The sequence below is a fragment of the Neltuma alba genome, unplaced genomic scaffold (genome assembly GCF_004799145.2).
Source record: "Neltuma alba isolate B1F8T4 unplaced genomic scaffold, ASM479914v2 tig00011419_pilon, whole genome shotgun sequence".
In the NCBI taxonomy this organism is placed as follows: Eukaryota; Viridiplantae; Streptophyta; class Magnoliopsida; order Fabales; family Fabaceae; genus Neltuma; species Neltuma alba.
Window position 1 is genome coordinate 149,586 of NW_021636103.1, and position 13,846 is coordinate 163,431.

General features: G+C 35.5%; 2 protein-coding genes across 5 annotated transcripts in view; both read left to right on the forward strand.

The window, feature by feature from the left end:
* LOC114713176 (galactokinase) overlaps window positions 1-13,573 on the forward strand; it is a 20,804-nt gene extending 7,231 nt beyond the window's left edge. Inside the window, exons 1-14 of one of the 4 annotated variants that reach the window (XM_028897767.1) lie at window positions 6,734-6,954; window positions 7,055-7,423; window positions 7,601-7,779; window positions 7,993-8,039; window positions 8,588-8,682; window positions 8,820-8,902; window positions 9,383-9,451; window positions 9,965-10,150; window positions 11,447-11,581; window positions 11,738-11,872; window positions 12,243-12,313; window positions 12,517-12,594; window positions 13,029-13,170; window positions 13,257-13,573. In XM_028897767.1, coding sequence (XP_028753600.1) covers window positions 7,261-7,423; window positions 7,601-7,779; window positions 7,993-8,039; window positions 8,588-8,682; window positions 8,820-8,902; window positions 9,383-9,451; window positions 9,965-10,150; window positions 11,447-11,581; window positions 11,738-11,872; window positions 12,243-12,313; window positions 12,517-12,594; window positions 13,029-13,170; window positions 13,257-13,367 — 1,494 coding nt within the window. In that variant the 5' untranslated portion in view covers window positions 6,734-6,954; window positions 7,055-7,260 and the 3' untranslated portion in view covers window positions 13,368-13,573. Of the gene's footprint in view, window positions 1-6,733; window positions 6,955-7,054; window positions 7,424-7,600; window positions 7,780-7,992; window positions 8,040-8,587; window positions 8,683-8,819; window positions 8,903-9,382; window positions 9,452-9,964; window positions 10,151-11,446; window positions 11,582-11,737; window positions 11,873-12,242; window positions 12,314-12,516; window positions 12,595-13,028; window positions 13,171-13,256 lie in introns of those variants that run through there. The other 3 variants (XM_028897769.1, XM_028897768.1, XM_028897770.1) reach the window with 3 other exon arrangements.
* On the forward strand, window positions 2,762-5,800 carry LOC114713179 (GPN-loop GTPase QQT2). The gene is made up of 6 exons (XM_028897771.1): window positions 2,762-3,006; window positions 3,275-3,404; window positions 3,504-3,730; window positions 3,988-4,278; window positions 4,936-5,141; window positions 5,255-5,800. The coding sequence occupies exons 1-6, from the start codon at window positions 2,923-2,925 to the stop codon at window positions 5,541-5,543; spliced, it is 1,227 nt and encodes a 408-aa protein (XP_028753604.1). The 5' UTR covers window positions 2,762-2,922; the 3' UTR covers window positions 5,544-5,800.
* Window positions 13,574-13,846: the final 273 nt, after the last annotated feature.

The following is a 13,846-nucleotide window of genomic DNA, read 5'->3' on the forward strand; positions in this document are numbered from 1 at the left end:
TCTGATATAGTGTGGACGCCTGCACGGTGTGGACGATAGGGAACCAATGATAGTTCGTGTTTGTGCTGTCTCGTTGATGCCTTGCTCAGGAATCTAATTGATTAACGCAATTAATGGGTAGGAGTTTATCGGATTTTACTGTAAATAATTTTTTTCAAAAAAAATCTGAATTGTTCTTTTTTGTTGATAAAAAGGAAAGATTATTGTTGTCTACCTAGTACTATCATAAAATAATTTTATTCAAAAAGTCATGTATAATAGCATAATTTTGTTTGGAAGATGATTTTTTGAAACATTTAAATTTTATCAAATTATTATTAAAATATTTTAAAAAATAAATTTTTTCCATTTTATCAAGTGAAATTTTTAATAAAAAAATAATGTTTAATTAATTTAATACGCAATCAATGTACATCGAACGGATGAAGTTATGTTCAGCATCCCTTGATTTGCGATTATTGACAAGCTGTCAAGAATGGAAGCATTAAAGCAGCATAATTTATCAGAATCTGTAAATGAATATAAGAAAATTTTAAGAGTATTGTCATAATCTTTTTAGAACAAAACAATAATCTTTTGCTCTGGACCATAATTTATTAAATTTTTTTATTAATACTTTCATTTTAGAGAAAAAATTGTCAAGAGGCGGAAGGTAACATGGGGAAGTTTGGTTCTTGACTTCTTGTTTGTTTTGTAATTCTCTTTTCAATTAATGGGATTCAACATTTTACTTAAAAGAAAAGAATGCAGGTTTTTACACGTAAGATAAGTCCACCATCTTGACTTATTTGGGATCGCAATTAAAGCATTCAAAAATGGTTTTTTTTTAATATAATTCATGAAACATGAGCTAAACATGTACGAAGGTTTTATCTTAATTTACGTAAAAATGTTTATAATTATTTATATTAAGTAGCTCTCAATAAGTACAAATTTTAGGGTGTTAAATGCCTTTCAACTTTTAAAAATTTAAAAAAAACAAATATAAAAAATAATAATAGTTTTTTATTTTTGTGTGCAAACAATACACACCCTTCACACTCACACACCCACTTGTATATAACAATACGAAGGGTTGCCAATTGAGCCATAAACTTTTAGCAAATACTCTATCTTATTTTTGATATAAGAGTTAGTTTAATATTTAATTTGATCATAAATATAAGAGCTAGTCCATAATCTCTCATATTTATCTACTTTGCCATCAAGTAATCCTATTATAGTTGCATATGTTAAAGAGTTACTATCAATAGATAATTCAAATACATATGATTAATAATAGTATTTTAGAGAAGACAATAACAATATTTATTTACTACAAATAACTAACTTAACTCATTTTCTTAATCTTCTCAAATTAATTAACTAAGTCTCATATTAATAAGGAATAAAAAACCAAATCGAACACTAAACCGGTTGAAGTAGTAGTTCAAGGGTCAGTTGGTAGGACCGGGTCAACTCAGGATCCAACTGGTCATATTAAAATAATATAATTTAATTGAAAATAACGAAATATAACAACATTAATAATTACTAATAACAAAATATAAAGAAATATAACAATAATTTGATTGTAACAATAGCAAAGTATAACAATATTGAGAATTTTGATCTTTATGGGTTATCATTAACTAAAATTAATAATCATTGATATCAAAGTTACTATTAAAATTTATTTAAATCTATAGGAACTGAGATATTAGAAGCTAAATAAAAAAAAAATAGGACCAATAACAACCTAATAATCCAAACTGGTTTATTATCAGTTCACATCGGTTTTGATTGGTTTGCTACTAGTTTAACTTCATCTCAGTTTAATATCCAACCCGAACCAGATCATTGATCGGTTCACAGGTTGAACTGACCGATTTGGTTCGTTTTTTGTCCTATGCATATTAAGGACCCGACGTAGTAACTAATAATAGTTATACGGGGATGCCGAAGGCAGGGCTAGTGACTGGAGTGAAGTCGTAACAAGATAGCCGTACTGGAAGGTGCGGCTGGATCATTTCCTTTTCAGGGAGAGCTAATGCTTGTTGGGTATTTTGGTTTGACACTGCTTCACACCCAAAAAGAAGCGAGCTACGTCTGAGTAATTATACAATATCTTTGATAGCTACTATCAAGGAGACACAACGCATTCCCTCTCTCTTAGTTAGCCTAGACAGAGGACTGTCATTGAATTATATGCTATAATGGATTATCATTCCAGGAATTTCTATGGAAAATCATAAATTACAAGGGTCATATTTTTCTCAAGCTATGCTTAAGCCCTTCTATGGATTAAAAGATCTGGTGTATTTGTGGATCAATAACTTCAATTATTAACTATGAGCTGGGTACAAAAAGAGTTCGCCGTGGTTACACCTAAACCTCCTCCTCCTGCAGATTCAGTTTGGAAGGATAAATTTTTCTTTTTATCTCTTGTTAGGAGTTATAATTCTAGAGCAATTCTCTATATTTTTTAAAATTTTTTACTAAGCTTGTAGGCAATCCTCTTTAATTTTAACACTACTTTGCCTTTTAAAAGCCTTACTACTTAAAAAAAATCACCTTCGGTTACAGTTTCACCCAAGCACCCTAGATAAACGTTTGCCATGTAAGCATAATTTTCACTCCGTTAAGGCCGCATCAGATGACCTGGGGACTGGTTTCTACACCAGGAAACTATTGACGTTTTACAGTGCAAGCTTGGGGACCTGGATCCAAAACGCAGTGCCGTTTTATTCAGCTGTTGAGGGACACAAGGCCATAAACCCTGGCATGCGGATTGCTAGGGGAGGGAGTTTGAGTCTGAGATACCTACGAGAGCTGAAAGGAAGACGACCCCGTGTCAACCCTCTTTGCCTCGGAACGTAGAGGTCAGAAAGTTCATCTTATAGTGTTGCTCTCTCGACAATACGCGGTATTTTCAATCAAAAAATGGATGTCAACAATGACTTGAAGAATATGAAACTCGAGGACGCACCTATGCAAATGGATTCCGATGACTCTTCTGGTGTTCAGGTACTTACTCGAAACTTGCTTTTGCTCTTTATAGATATCCTTTTCGTTTTATGAAACGAGTGAAATTAGAAGTGGAATCTGAATTCATGGCTTTATTGAGGTTCATATCTTCAGAGGGTTTTGACTTTGTACCACTGTCGCGTACAACGCCCAAAGGGTTAGCTATGTCTGGAAATTATTGCCTTAACAGTTATTTTTGGATGAGTTCACTTAGAGATTTTGAATTTTTGGTGTAACTAATGTGATTTCTTTGTTATTTATTTTGAAGGCAAAGGATAAAGAGAAAATGGAGCTGACTGAGACAATGAAGCAACTGCATATTGAAGGATCGTCATCTGGGAATTCATCAGTGAATTTCAAAAGGAAGCCGGTCATCATCTTAGTTGTTGGAATGGCAGGTGGTTTAATTTACTCGTTAGAGTTAGTAATTCCTGAATTGTGATATTTTGTTTCCCTTTCTTGTTAAAAGACTCAAGATGAACTTCTTATGTGTTTAGGGAGTGGGAAAACAACGTTTCTCCATCGTTTGGTTTGCCACACACAATTGTCGAACATGAGGGGCTATGTGATGAATCTTGACCCTGCTGTCATGACGCTCCCGTTTGGTGCCAACATTGACATAAGAGACACTGTTAAGTACAAGGAGGTCATGAAGCAGTTCAACCTTGGTCCAAATGGTGGAATTTTGACATCACTTAACTTGTTTGCCACCAAGTTTGATGAGGTAATGTCTGCGGGCAACAGAATGAGCATATCTCGTTCTGTCTTCTATGGTCACTACCTTTCAAGTTTTACCTTCACTCGCAAGGACATATTGTGAATTGGTATTGTTTAATGGGTTATTTTTATCACTTGTTACGGGGCTTATAGTCTTAAATTTTAGGCCTAGGGATGCATGATTCCATCAAGGAATTTTTTGTGGACCTCTCTTTTAAGTTTCACTAATTTGTTTAACTGGTGGTTTCTACTCCTAAATTTCAGGTGGTTTCTATAATTGAAAAGCGAGCAGATGAACTTGATTATGTTCTTGTGGACACCCCTGGTCAGATTGAAATATTCACTTGGTCTGCTTCTGGTGCTATCATTACAGAAGCTTTTGCCTCCACATTTCCCACTGTAGTAACTTATGTTGTTGATACGCCTCGATCAGAAAGTCCCACTACTTTTATGAGCAACATGCTTTATGCTTGTAGTATCCTCTACAAGACACGCTTACCTCTCATCTTGGCCTTCAACAAGATTGATGTAGCGCAGCATCAGTTTGCCCTAGAGGTATTGCCCATCTCTAATGATACCTTGAATTTTATCTTTTAATGCGGGTCATGTACCTTCAAGATTAGTTTCTTCAAGTCTGGAGATGAATATTATGTTGTGATCTTCTGATTCACTAATAGTTTTAATTACCTTCATGATTCTGTTCTCTACTAAAAGTCTGTGGTTCAAAACCTAGCTAGACTGTTGAAGCCATAGTACTCAACAAATGAATACTAAGTCTGATAGATTCTTAAACAAATAAGCAAAATAAATTGTGAAATCCTCAAATGACACCGTTTTGTCTTTTATATCATCATTTCACTTGCCATATTTTGTCTTTCACACATTAGCCTGATGTTGTAGTAAAAGTGTTTCATGTAGCTTTGAATATCTCTCCACTGCTTCACTTCTTCACTTCTTTTATTTAGTATACTTGTTGGATATTACTAGGATTTGAATTTCGGTGGACGGGCTTCACTAAGCGTACAAGTGGCCTAAATAAATGCTAAAATTAGATTTAGGAAAAATGGGAAGAAATATTGATTAAGGCTTTAGTACAGAAATGTACCCTATATTATTTCTAGGTTCTTTGTGCTTCCTTTGGACTATCAAAGCTGCTGCATAGTTCTTAAGCTCAAAATTTGTTTACGGCTTGTGTTGAATTTATGTGTGCAGTGGATGGAGGATTTTGAGGCATTCCAAGCGGCAATAAGTTCAGATCACTCTTACACATCAACTTTAACTCAGAGCCTTTCTCTTGTGCTAGATGAGTTCTACAAGAATTTAAGGTCTGTTGGAGTTTCTGCAGTGTCTGGCGCAGGAATTGACGCCTTCTTCAAGGCCATCGAAGCCAGTGCTGAGGAATACATGGAAAACTACAAGTATTGTCTGAGCTTGACAAATCTGTCATTAGTTTCCTCCGCTATAGTACCGTTGAGTTTTTATATAATCATGATCATTAAACAAAATGTATTGTATTCTCTGCAACTTGTAGGGCTGATCTCGATAAAAGGCGAGCAGAGAAACAGCGCCTGGAGGAAGAGCGCAGGAAGGAAAACATGGACAAATTGAGAAGGGATATGGAGAAATCTGGTGGACAAACTGTAGTCTTGAGCACTGGTTTAAAGGGAAAGGAAACAAGAAGTAAAAGCTTGATGGATGAGGAAGATGAGTTAGAGGAGGAAGATAATGAGGAAATTGATGATGATATGGAGAGATATACTGAAGAAGATGATGTTATAGATGAGGATGAAGACGAGGAAGTTGCTAGGTTCTCCTTCTGAGTTCTGATTTGACTATTATAAATTATTACCAGAAAGAATCCATCAGTACCAAATCTTGTATAGGATTTTGACGGCTAACTAGACAACCAGACATTCTATATGGTGTCAACTTTATATTTCCAGGTTCTCCATCGATCCTGTTCGGTTTCTTGGATGATTATTGCGTCCAATTTTGATCAAACTTAGTGCTTTTCATTGATGCTATGACTGTCATCTGCAACGACCAGTTTCTTATGCTTTGACAGATATGAGGGATATTTTGTGGAGGGGTTCCTCTTGTCTTGTGATAACCAAGCATTTGGCCTGGAGACTGCCACCGTACTGAAACAAGGCAGAAATGAAAAACTTATTCTGAGTAACACTAGCATATAGTTTATTTCAAATTTTCTCTGGTCACAAAATTAATTACAGCAGAGAAAAATTGAGTATTCAATAAAATAGGCCAGTTAAGTGCGTGGTCACATTTTCACGCCTCAATTATGAAAAAAAAAAATATTATCTCTGATCCTAAATATAAAAGTTTAAATTCACTTTGTCATCTGAGTTTATAATTTTTGTCCAATCATTCCTATTGATTGCAAGGATTCCCATCATGGGTTTTTATTCAATAAGATAGTTTTAAAAAGTTTACAAATATTTATTATAAATAATTAAGTAGATTAATTTTTTTATTTTTTAAAATTAATTATCTAATTTTTATGTTAACTATTGGAGGTGGTAACTGCTTAAATTTGCTGGTCAGCATTTAGACTTGTTATCTAAATTTTTATTCTTTTGGTCATTTAGATGATTATTTGGAGTTTTTTATGAAAATAAATCGGGGAATGATTATACCAAAAACTGACAATAATTTTTAGAAGCCTATTTTGTTCTGATAACCAACCCCGTCCGCATTCAGTCCCAATGTAGAGGTTATCTTGATTAATTTATTGTAAATTTAAAAGTTAGTTCGACCCTAATTAACATAAGGGGGGGAAAAAAAGAAATTCTTAAATTGGTGGTAACTGCGTTACCCGTCGCTGTTGCGCAACATGCTTTTTATTCTTCAACTCCATGCAATGCGCTGAAAATGTTCTCACAAGTGAAGGCAAACTCAGTTCTGAAAATGAAGAAAACAAATGAAGTTTCGAGAGTGAGCAAGAATTAAATGGAAATAATCAGTTCCTTGCTCTGAAAAGATCTTGAGATTGGGGAAACAAAATTTGTCGTCAAAGCTACAATGTCCTGTTGTTGAAAATAGCACGCTCTAGTTGCAAGAGCTGTGATGAGAACACATTTGAAGGTCTCATTTGTCACCTTATGCCCGTCCAATCAATCTCTCTGGTTATTGAAAATGAAAACCAGGGAGAAGATTTGGTATCTGATCAGTTTTCATCGTTCCAATCCTGATTGGAATGTAGAGTCTTAACTGGTAAGAGCTTTTATCTGGTTACTGGTTAAGGGAATTGATGATTTGTTGTTATCTACATGTAACTAATGATAGTTTGAATGGACTCACTTTGCCATGTAAGCTGTGATAGATTTAAAAATGCGTTTTCGCATCAGAGAGGAAATTGTCTGCGCTTTTGATTATGGTAGCGTTTCGAGGATCACTTGATAAAGACAAAAGTGCTTAGAGTGACTGACGTCATTATTCGCGGGCAAAAGCTTGTCGATAGCAAGTGTATAGAAACTCGGTCGAGTTGCAAAATCCGTCCGAAGAAATCAGAGTAACAAAATGACGAATCACGAAGAGCTTCCGGTCCCGGTTTACGATACATTGGAGCCTGTCTACGGCGAAGGATCTCAGCTTGAAGAAGCTCGGATTCGTTTTGACAATTTGAAGTCCAAGTTTCTCACTATTTTCGGCCACCCTCCTGAAGTCTGTGCTCGATCACCAGGTCATCCTTCTTTCTCTTTTCCTCGTTCTCATGTAACTATTAGGGTCTGTTTGAACTGTAAGGAACTTCGGAAAATTGAGCACGTGGGCGGATTTATATGATCGTTGTGGGAGTGGTGCGTTGGGTAGCAATTTTGGTTATGGAAGATGGAAATTAAGACGTGTCTTTGCGTTTCAGGGAGAGTGAACTTGATCGGGGAGCACATTGATTATGAGGGATATTCGGTGTTGCCCATGGCAATTCGGCAAGATACAATTGTGGCCATACGGATAAATGAGGACGAAAGGATCATTAGGGTTGCTAATGTAAATGATGAGAAATACACTACTTGCACTTATCCTGCTGATCCTAACCAGGTGGACCTTTGAACTTCTTGTGTTAAAGTTAGATTTTCCCCCACTTTCTTCTATGAAATTTTGGCTTTATAACTTAATATTGATTTTACAGGCTAAATTTACATGTGGTAGCTTAAATTGTTTGTATTCTGCCACCATTGCCATTATGATTTGTTTTGACATTAAGAATGTTCTGACTTTCAAAATTTGAGGCACAATCAATTTCATATGCAGGAACTCGACTTGAGGAATCACAAATGGGGCCATTATTTTATTTGTGGGTGAGTCCGAAGAATCTACGTTTCTCTTGCAATTTTCTGTTGTTTGTCTACTCATAATCATTGGCCTTAGCTTACAATGAAGTTTCCACATATTGTGTAGTGGGCTCGTGTATTTTATGCGAAAAGACATGTTAAAGATTGTAATAAAATTATTCATCAACCTTCGCTAGATAACTTTAAAAATTTTAATATGCTATTTAACTTTAGATGGAAAGTTATGTGCTTAGTTTTCCTGAATGAACCCTGCTAAATACTGTCAAGACTCAAGATAATGCCTAGCCGTAGGTCTGATAATGTAAACGATATATTTACCTATCTATGCGTTCAAATGCAAAATGGTCTAATCAGCAAAGCTGGAGGAAGCTTATGCATAGGTATTAGTCATTTTCTTTTATTCCATGTGATTTTTAACAGAGGGAGCACTGCTTCATTATTGTTTAAATTTCATATTTAGGATATCTTGTCCTCTGTTTTTGCCCTGTTTCTCTCTTCTCATCAGTAAATTTTCTTCTTCCATTAAAAAATAACTCAAAGTATTTTTTCTGTAGGTACAAAGGTTATTATGATCATGCAAAACTCAAAGGAGTGGATGTTGGTCAGCCCATTGGGCTTGATGTCCTTGTTGATGGAATAGTTCCAACTGGTTTGTTCCCTTCATGCTGCTGAGAGGACAGGCAGCCAAATTTGCCTCTAAGTGAACTTAACAGTTGATTTTCCACGGTGGGTTATTACATTTTGATGAGAGGGTTAAGTTTAATGAGCAAGATTTCTTCTTTTCAGGTTCTGGACTATCAAGCTCTTCAGCACTTGTTTGTTCCTCCTTGATTGCTATTATGACTGCATTTGGTGTTAACTTTCCGAAGGTAGTTCATGCATTACTATCTTGAAATATATTTCCAAATTCAAGTTTGTAGTTTGACGAAGCTTAATTTTCAAATCACCCGCAAATCAGTTGAATGAAAATAATGTTCAAAACATTGCTGACTGAATGACTGAAATATTTTATAGTAATGTTTCAGATCACTGATATAATAGTATGACTGCAAATCCATACGCTGCTCATGAGAAGATCTAGTCCCCATTCTGATCTATATGAGAAAATTGAAATTGGTTTTTAAGCCTTTCTTCATGATGAATTTTCATGTGGTGATCTTTTGAAGGACAAGTATACTTTCTTGATACTGGAATGAACAGGATTTTTACAATTTGATGTAGCATAATTTTTTATTTTTAATTACCATTTACTTCAACAAATCTGCACAGGGTTTCCTTAAAAGCGCCCTTTTTCGATGAAAAGCTTTTGATTTGTCGTTCAAATTTACCTATTTTGCCTTTCTTGACAGAAACAAATTGCGCAAGTTTCATGTGAATGTGAAAGACATGTGGGAACACAATCTGGGGGGATGGATCAGGTAGTACACGTCATTCCTTAGAGCTATGTCCTTTTGAAATTTTAGTCCAAATGTATATCAATAAGCTGTCCAAGCATGGTCTTGCTAATCAGATGATAGGAGAAGTTACTTTAGATTGGATTGGAGTAATGGAGCGTCTCTGTTGTGGATCATGGGCTAAGAATGCCTATTGGAATTCAAGTAGGAATTGAGAAGTGATAGTGAGCCCCAACAACCCCCTTCCCCCCCCCCCCCCCCAAAAAAAAGAAAAAAAAAAGAAAGGAAAAAGGGAAAAAAAAACCCATGATTTTATAGTTGAATACTGGTAAGTCAGTGAGTTTGAGGCATCAATTTAAAAATAATGGTATAGCATTAAATAGTGGTGGAATTCTGTTACAGTATTCTTCTTTCAATAAACTTCCATAGGTTGGTATTGCAAGATTTTACATTATACATGTGGCATTATCTAATTGAATAGCGTAGGTATGACTCCATGGTCTATTGCCCTTGCTCTTGTGATGCTCTGGTTGACAGGCAATCTCTGTCATGGCCAAAATTGGATTTGCAGAGCTTATTGATTTCAACCCTCTTCGGGCAACAGACTTGCAACTTCCAGCTGGTGGGACTTTTGTTATAGCCCATTCTTTGGCAGAGTCTCAAAAAGCTGTCACTGCGGCTAAAAATTATAACAATAGGGTCGTTGAATGCCGTTTAGCTTCTGTAAGTGCTTTTTAGATAGAGAATTCATTTTTCTTTATTCTGTTTACTTAATTTTCTTTTACGGACCCTAAACTTAAGCTGGACTCCTGTGGAGCCAGGGATGGAGGATGGATCCTCCTATTAAATCTACTCATGTCCCGCCCTCCATTCCTGGTTAACTATTCACCCTACTGTAATTATTTATGAAAGTCATAACAATGATGGCTTAATCTTGTTGATATTCATTCAGTTGTTTAGGATTTTTTCAGTAGAAAACACATTAACTGGTTACATTGGATGCTCTTGCTTTTCAAGTTTGACCTGTGGTGAGCACACAGTAATTAGAAGCATTCTTATCCCTACTATATTACATTTTTATTATGTTTCATAAACTATTAAATATGAAACGATTTTTCCCTTTAAAGTGCCCATTTGTTCTTTTCGGCTTGCTTCTTTTCCTCACCATCCAGAACTTTTATTTTCTTTTACTTTTTTGTGCCAACAGAGTTGATATTAAATATAAAAATACTCTTCTCCCCAAAAGAAAGAAGAGTCTTACCGTACAAGAACTCACTCAGATAGATGATATATTCTAGTGGATACAAAAGAAAGTGCACTCAATACATTCGAACTCACTAACACACCAAGACAAAACGAGAAAATGATGAAGGTAGATGATCTTCTTCCACCCCCAACCTGACATTCGAGAGGCCAGAACTCTCCTCACCCCTCCCAATTTCCAGAAGACAGAACTTAACTCTCTGGACGAAATAGAAGATTTAAAGACCTGAAAGATACAAAAGACTAAATATATCCCTAGCTGTAACTACTCCCTACTCGTATGCCACTTCTTTTTCCCTTACGGCTAGCAACCTCAAGTTGGTTCTCATATCCACTGGAATTGCTCTTTCTTACATCATTTCCCTTCCCATGAACTCTGCGATAGGCCCTAGGAAATGATTTGTAAATCTGCTCTGAATCTTCAGCGCCATCAGATATACTCCTTCAGAACCTGCAAGAGTAACTTGAAGGAAATACACAAGTAGACAGCGGAGTCTTATAACATGGTCCAACTAGATATAAGTTTCATCAAGGTCCAAAAACTTTCAGTTAGCTATTTCTTTTATTAAAAAACAAAAAAAAGACCCATTGATATCAGATACATATGATAATTTTGTGCTCAGATGAAAAATCAGTTGCTATATTGTGTGCTTCTGTGCCCATTTGGAAAGCTAGTTTAGGTAGAGCTGTAAGTTGCCAGTCTTGTCAATTTTTCCAATCTTGCATTATGCTATTGGGATTTTTTTTTTTTCCCAGATAGTGCTTGGTATAAAGCTAGGAATGAAACCAGAAGAGGCAATATCAAGAGTGAAAACATTGTCTGATGTTGAAGGGTTATGCTTATCATTTGCTAACAGTCACAAATCTTCTGATCCTGTTCTTGCTGTCAAGGTAATTTTTGTCTAGTCTTACGCCATCCTTGTTTTTCTTTTAAAATAGCAATCCTTGAAATTAACTTAAATATGGCTTTATTTGTACATTCTAATTTGCTTAGACCCTATTTCTACTTTAACAAAGAAAACAAAAAAAACATCCCATTTGGCTTAGGAATTTTTGAAGGAAGAACCATATACAGCTGAAGAAATTGAGAACATCACTGAGGAAAAACTTGCCTCATTTTTTAGCAGCAACCCTGCTTATTTGAACGTGGTAAAAGTTGCTGAGCACTACAAGTTGCATCAGGTATCTTCTTCAATTCCCATTGACTTTCATTTTATTTGTACCAACCATGTTAAGATCTTAATTTACTGGTTCTTATTTGTTTCAGCAGTTTGTTTTATGTGATTAATAACTGGAATGAGTTGTGAAGTCTATAATCCAATAAAGAAATCCCGTATGCCCTGTAGAAAGAAGTCTATAATCCAATAAAGAAATCCCGTATGCCCTGTAGAAAGAAGTTACGAATTAGGCATAACTTATTCCTATCAGGAAATATCAATTAATTTCTTGTTCCTTTTGTTTTGCATGGTGATAATGATAATTTCTCAGTAGCTGCAAGGGTAAACAGTCCCTTTTATAAGTTATTATTTAATTTTTAGAAACGTATTTCCAGAGAGCCACCCATGTTTATTCAGAAGCGAAGAGGGTACATGCTTTCCAAGAAATCGTATCATCAAATTTAAGGTGAGTAAAGTGAGCTCATAGGCGACCACAGCTATACTTTTTCATGGATGCTCTTTCACCGTTACGGAATTTTCACGTGATGAATACAGTACTTCAAATCATTGCTAATTTTGCGTAATTTATTAGATGATTGATAATCATCCTATGAAATGATTAAATCCCAACCATTCATTGGTTTGACATTCACTTCATTCTCTTTTCAGCCAGGAGGAGATGCTGATGAAGCTTGGTGATCTTATGAATGAAAGTCATTATAGTTGCAGTGTTCTATATGAATGCAGGTAATGACACCCAGTACTGGCTTTTAGAATCCGCTTTAATTTTTGTTTTTTTAATAAAAAAATTGCTTCTGTTGGATTTTGTCTGTCATCTTTGGTTAAGCTTCACTGTGTTAGATGAGCTTTTCTCAGTTGACTTTCAAATCCCAGGATGAAGAATGCTACTGATCAAATGTCTCTTTTATAAGTTTTTCAATCTGATTAAATTAACGAATAGGTTTTGGATAAAGCCTTCTGAACCTATCTTAGCATATCTTCTTCCTTTGAGTTAGTCAGTAAGAATCATTACCTTTCACTTATCGAACCAAAATATTTACATAAGAGTCACCTTGGCTTTGTGTGTTTTCTTTTGCTTCTGCCGTTGTCTGCCTAGTAAGATTTGTTCCTTTATAATAACAAAACATTTTGCAATTTCTTTGTCTTGTTCATGCAATCAGTTGCCCAGAGTTAGAAGAACTTGTAAATATTTGTCGCGAAAATGGTGCTCTTGGGGCTAGGCTTACAGGAGCTGGATGGGGAGGTTGTGCAGTTGCTTTGGTGAAAGAAAGCATGGTTCCACATTTTATCCTGAATTTGAAGGTTTCGTTTCAGATGATAATAGTCCTCTAATTTACCATTTGAATAAATATAAGTTGTTAATGGTGGATTCTATATATGTGTTTCAGAAACATTTCTACCAGTCTAGGATTGAGAGAGGCATCATCACAGAGAATGACCTTGACCTCTATGTATTTGCTTCCAAGCCATCAAGTGGAGCTGCCATTGTGAAGTTTTAGCTTTTTATCAGATCTTAAAAGTGATTTGGAAAAACCAAATCGACTCAAAAACTCACGCTAGAACTAGAATTTGAGTAGGGCTTTTCACTGGACATGAGTCGCATGACCTAAAAGAGAAAAATGAAGTTTAGCGTTGATCTCCCTAATCCCTTGTGATCAAACATCAACCAACGAACGATATGAGAGGAGTACATTTGTGCAAGTCAGTACCGATCCCCGTGCTCTTCCCAGCACTCCCAGCTACACTCACGGGTACTGAAATGTGGACTGTTCAGATTTATTTTTTAAAAAATTACTTTGATGCCTGCAAAATTTAAAATAACAATGATTTAACTAGCCAACGTTGATCCATTTTTGAAAAAATAATTTTTAATTTAATCAATGTTGATCTTACCACAGTGATAAGCATCATATGGTCATCTTCGTGACGCTCCCTTTTCCCTCTAAGCAGAACCACCCAATTATGCCATGAGAATTTG

What these genes read in the sequence shown, in the direction of transcription:
- LOC114713179 (XM_028897771.1), top strand. Translation starts at nt 2,923, where the DNA reads ATGGATGTCAACAATGACTTGAAGAATATGAAACTCGAGGACGCACCT. An exon ending in CTTAGTTGTTGGAATGGCAG is followed by an intron (nt 3,405 to 3,503) that starts GTGGTTTAATTT and finishes TTATGTGTTTAG; the next exon opens with GGAGTGGGAAAACAACGTTT. An exon ending in GAATACATGGAAAACTACAA is followed by an intron (nt 5,142 to 5,254) that starts GTATTGTCTGAG and finishes TGCAACTTGTAG; the next exon opens with GGCTGATCTCGATAAAAGGC.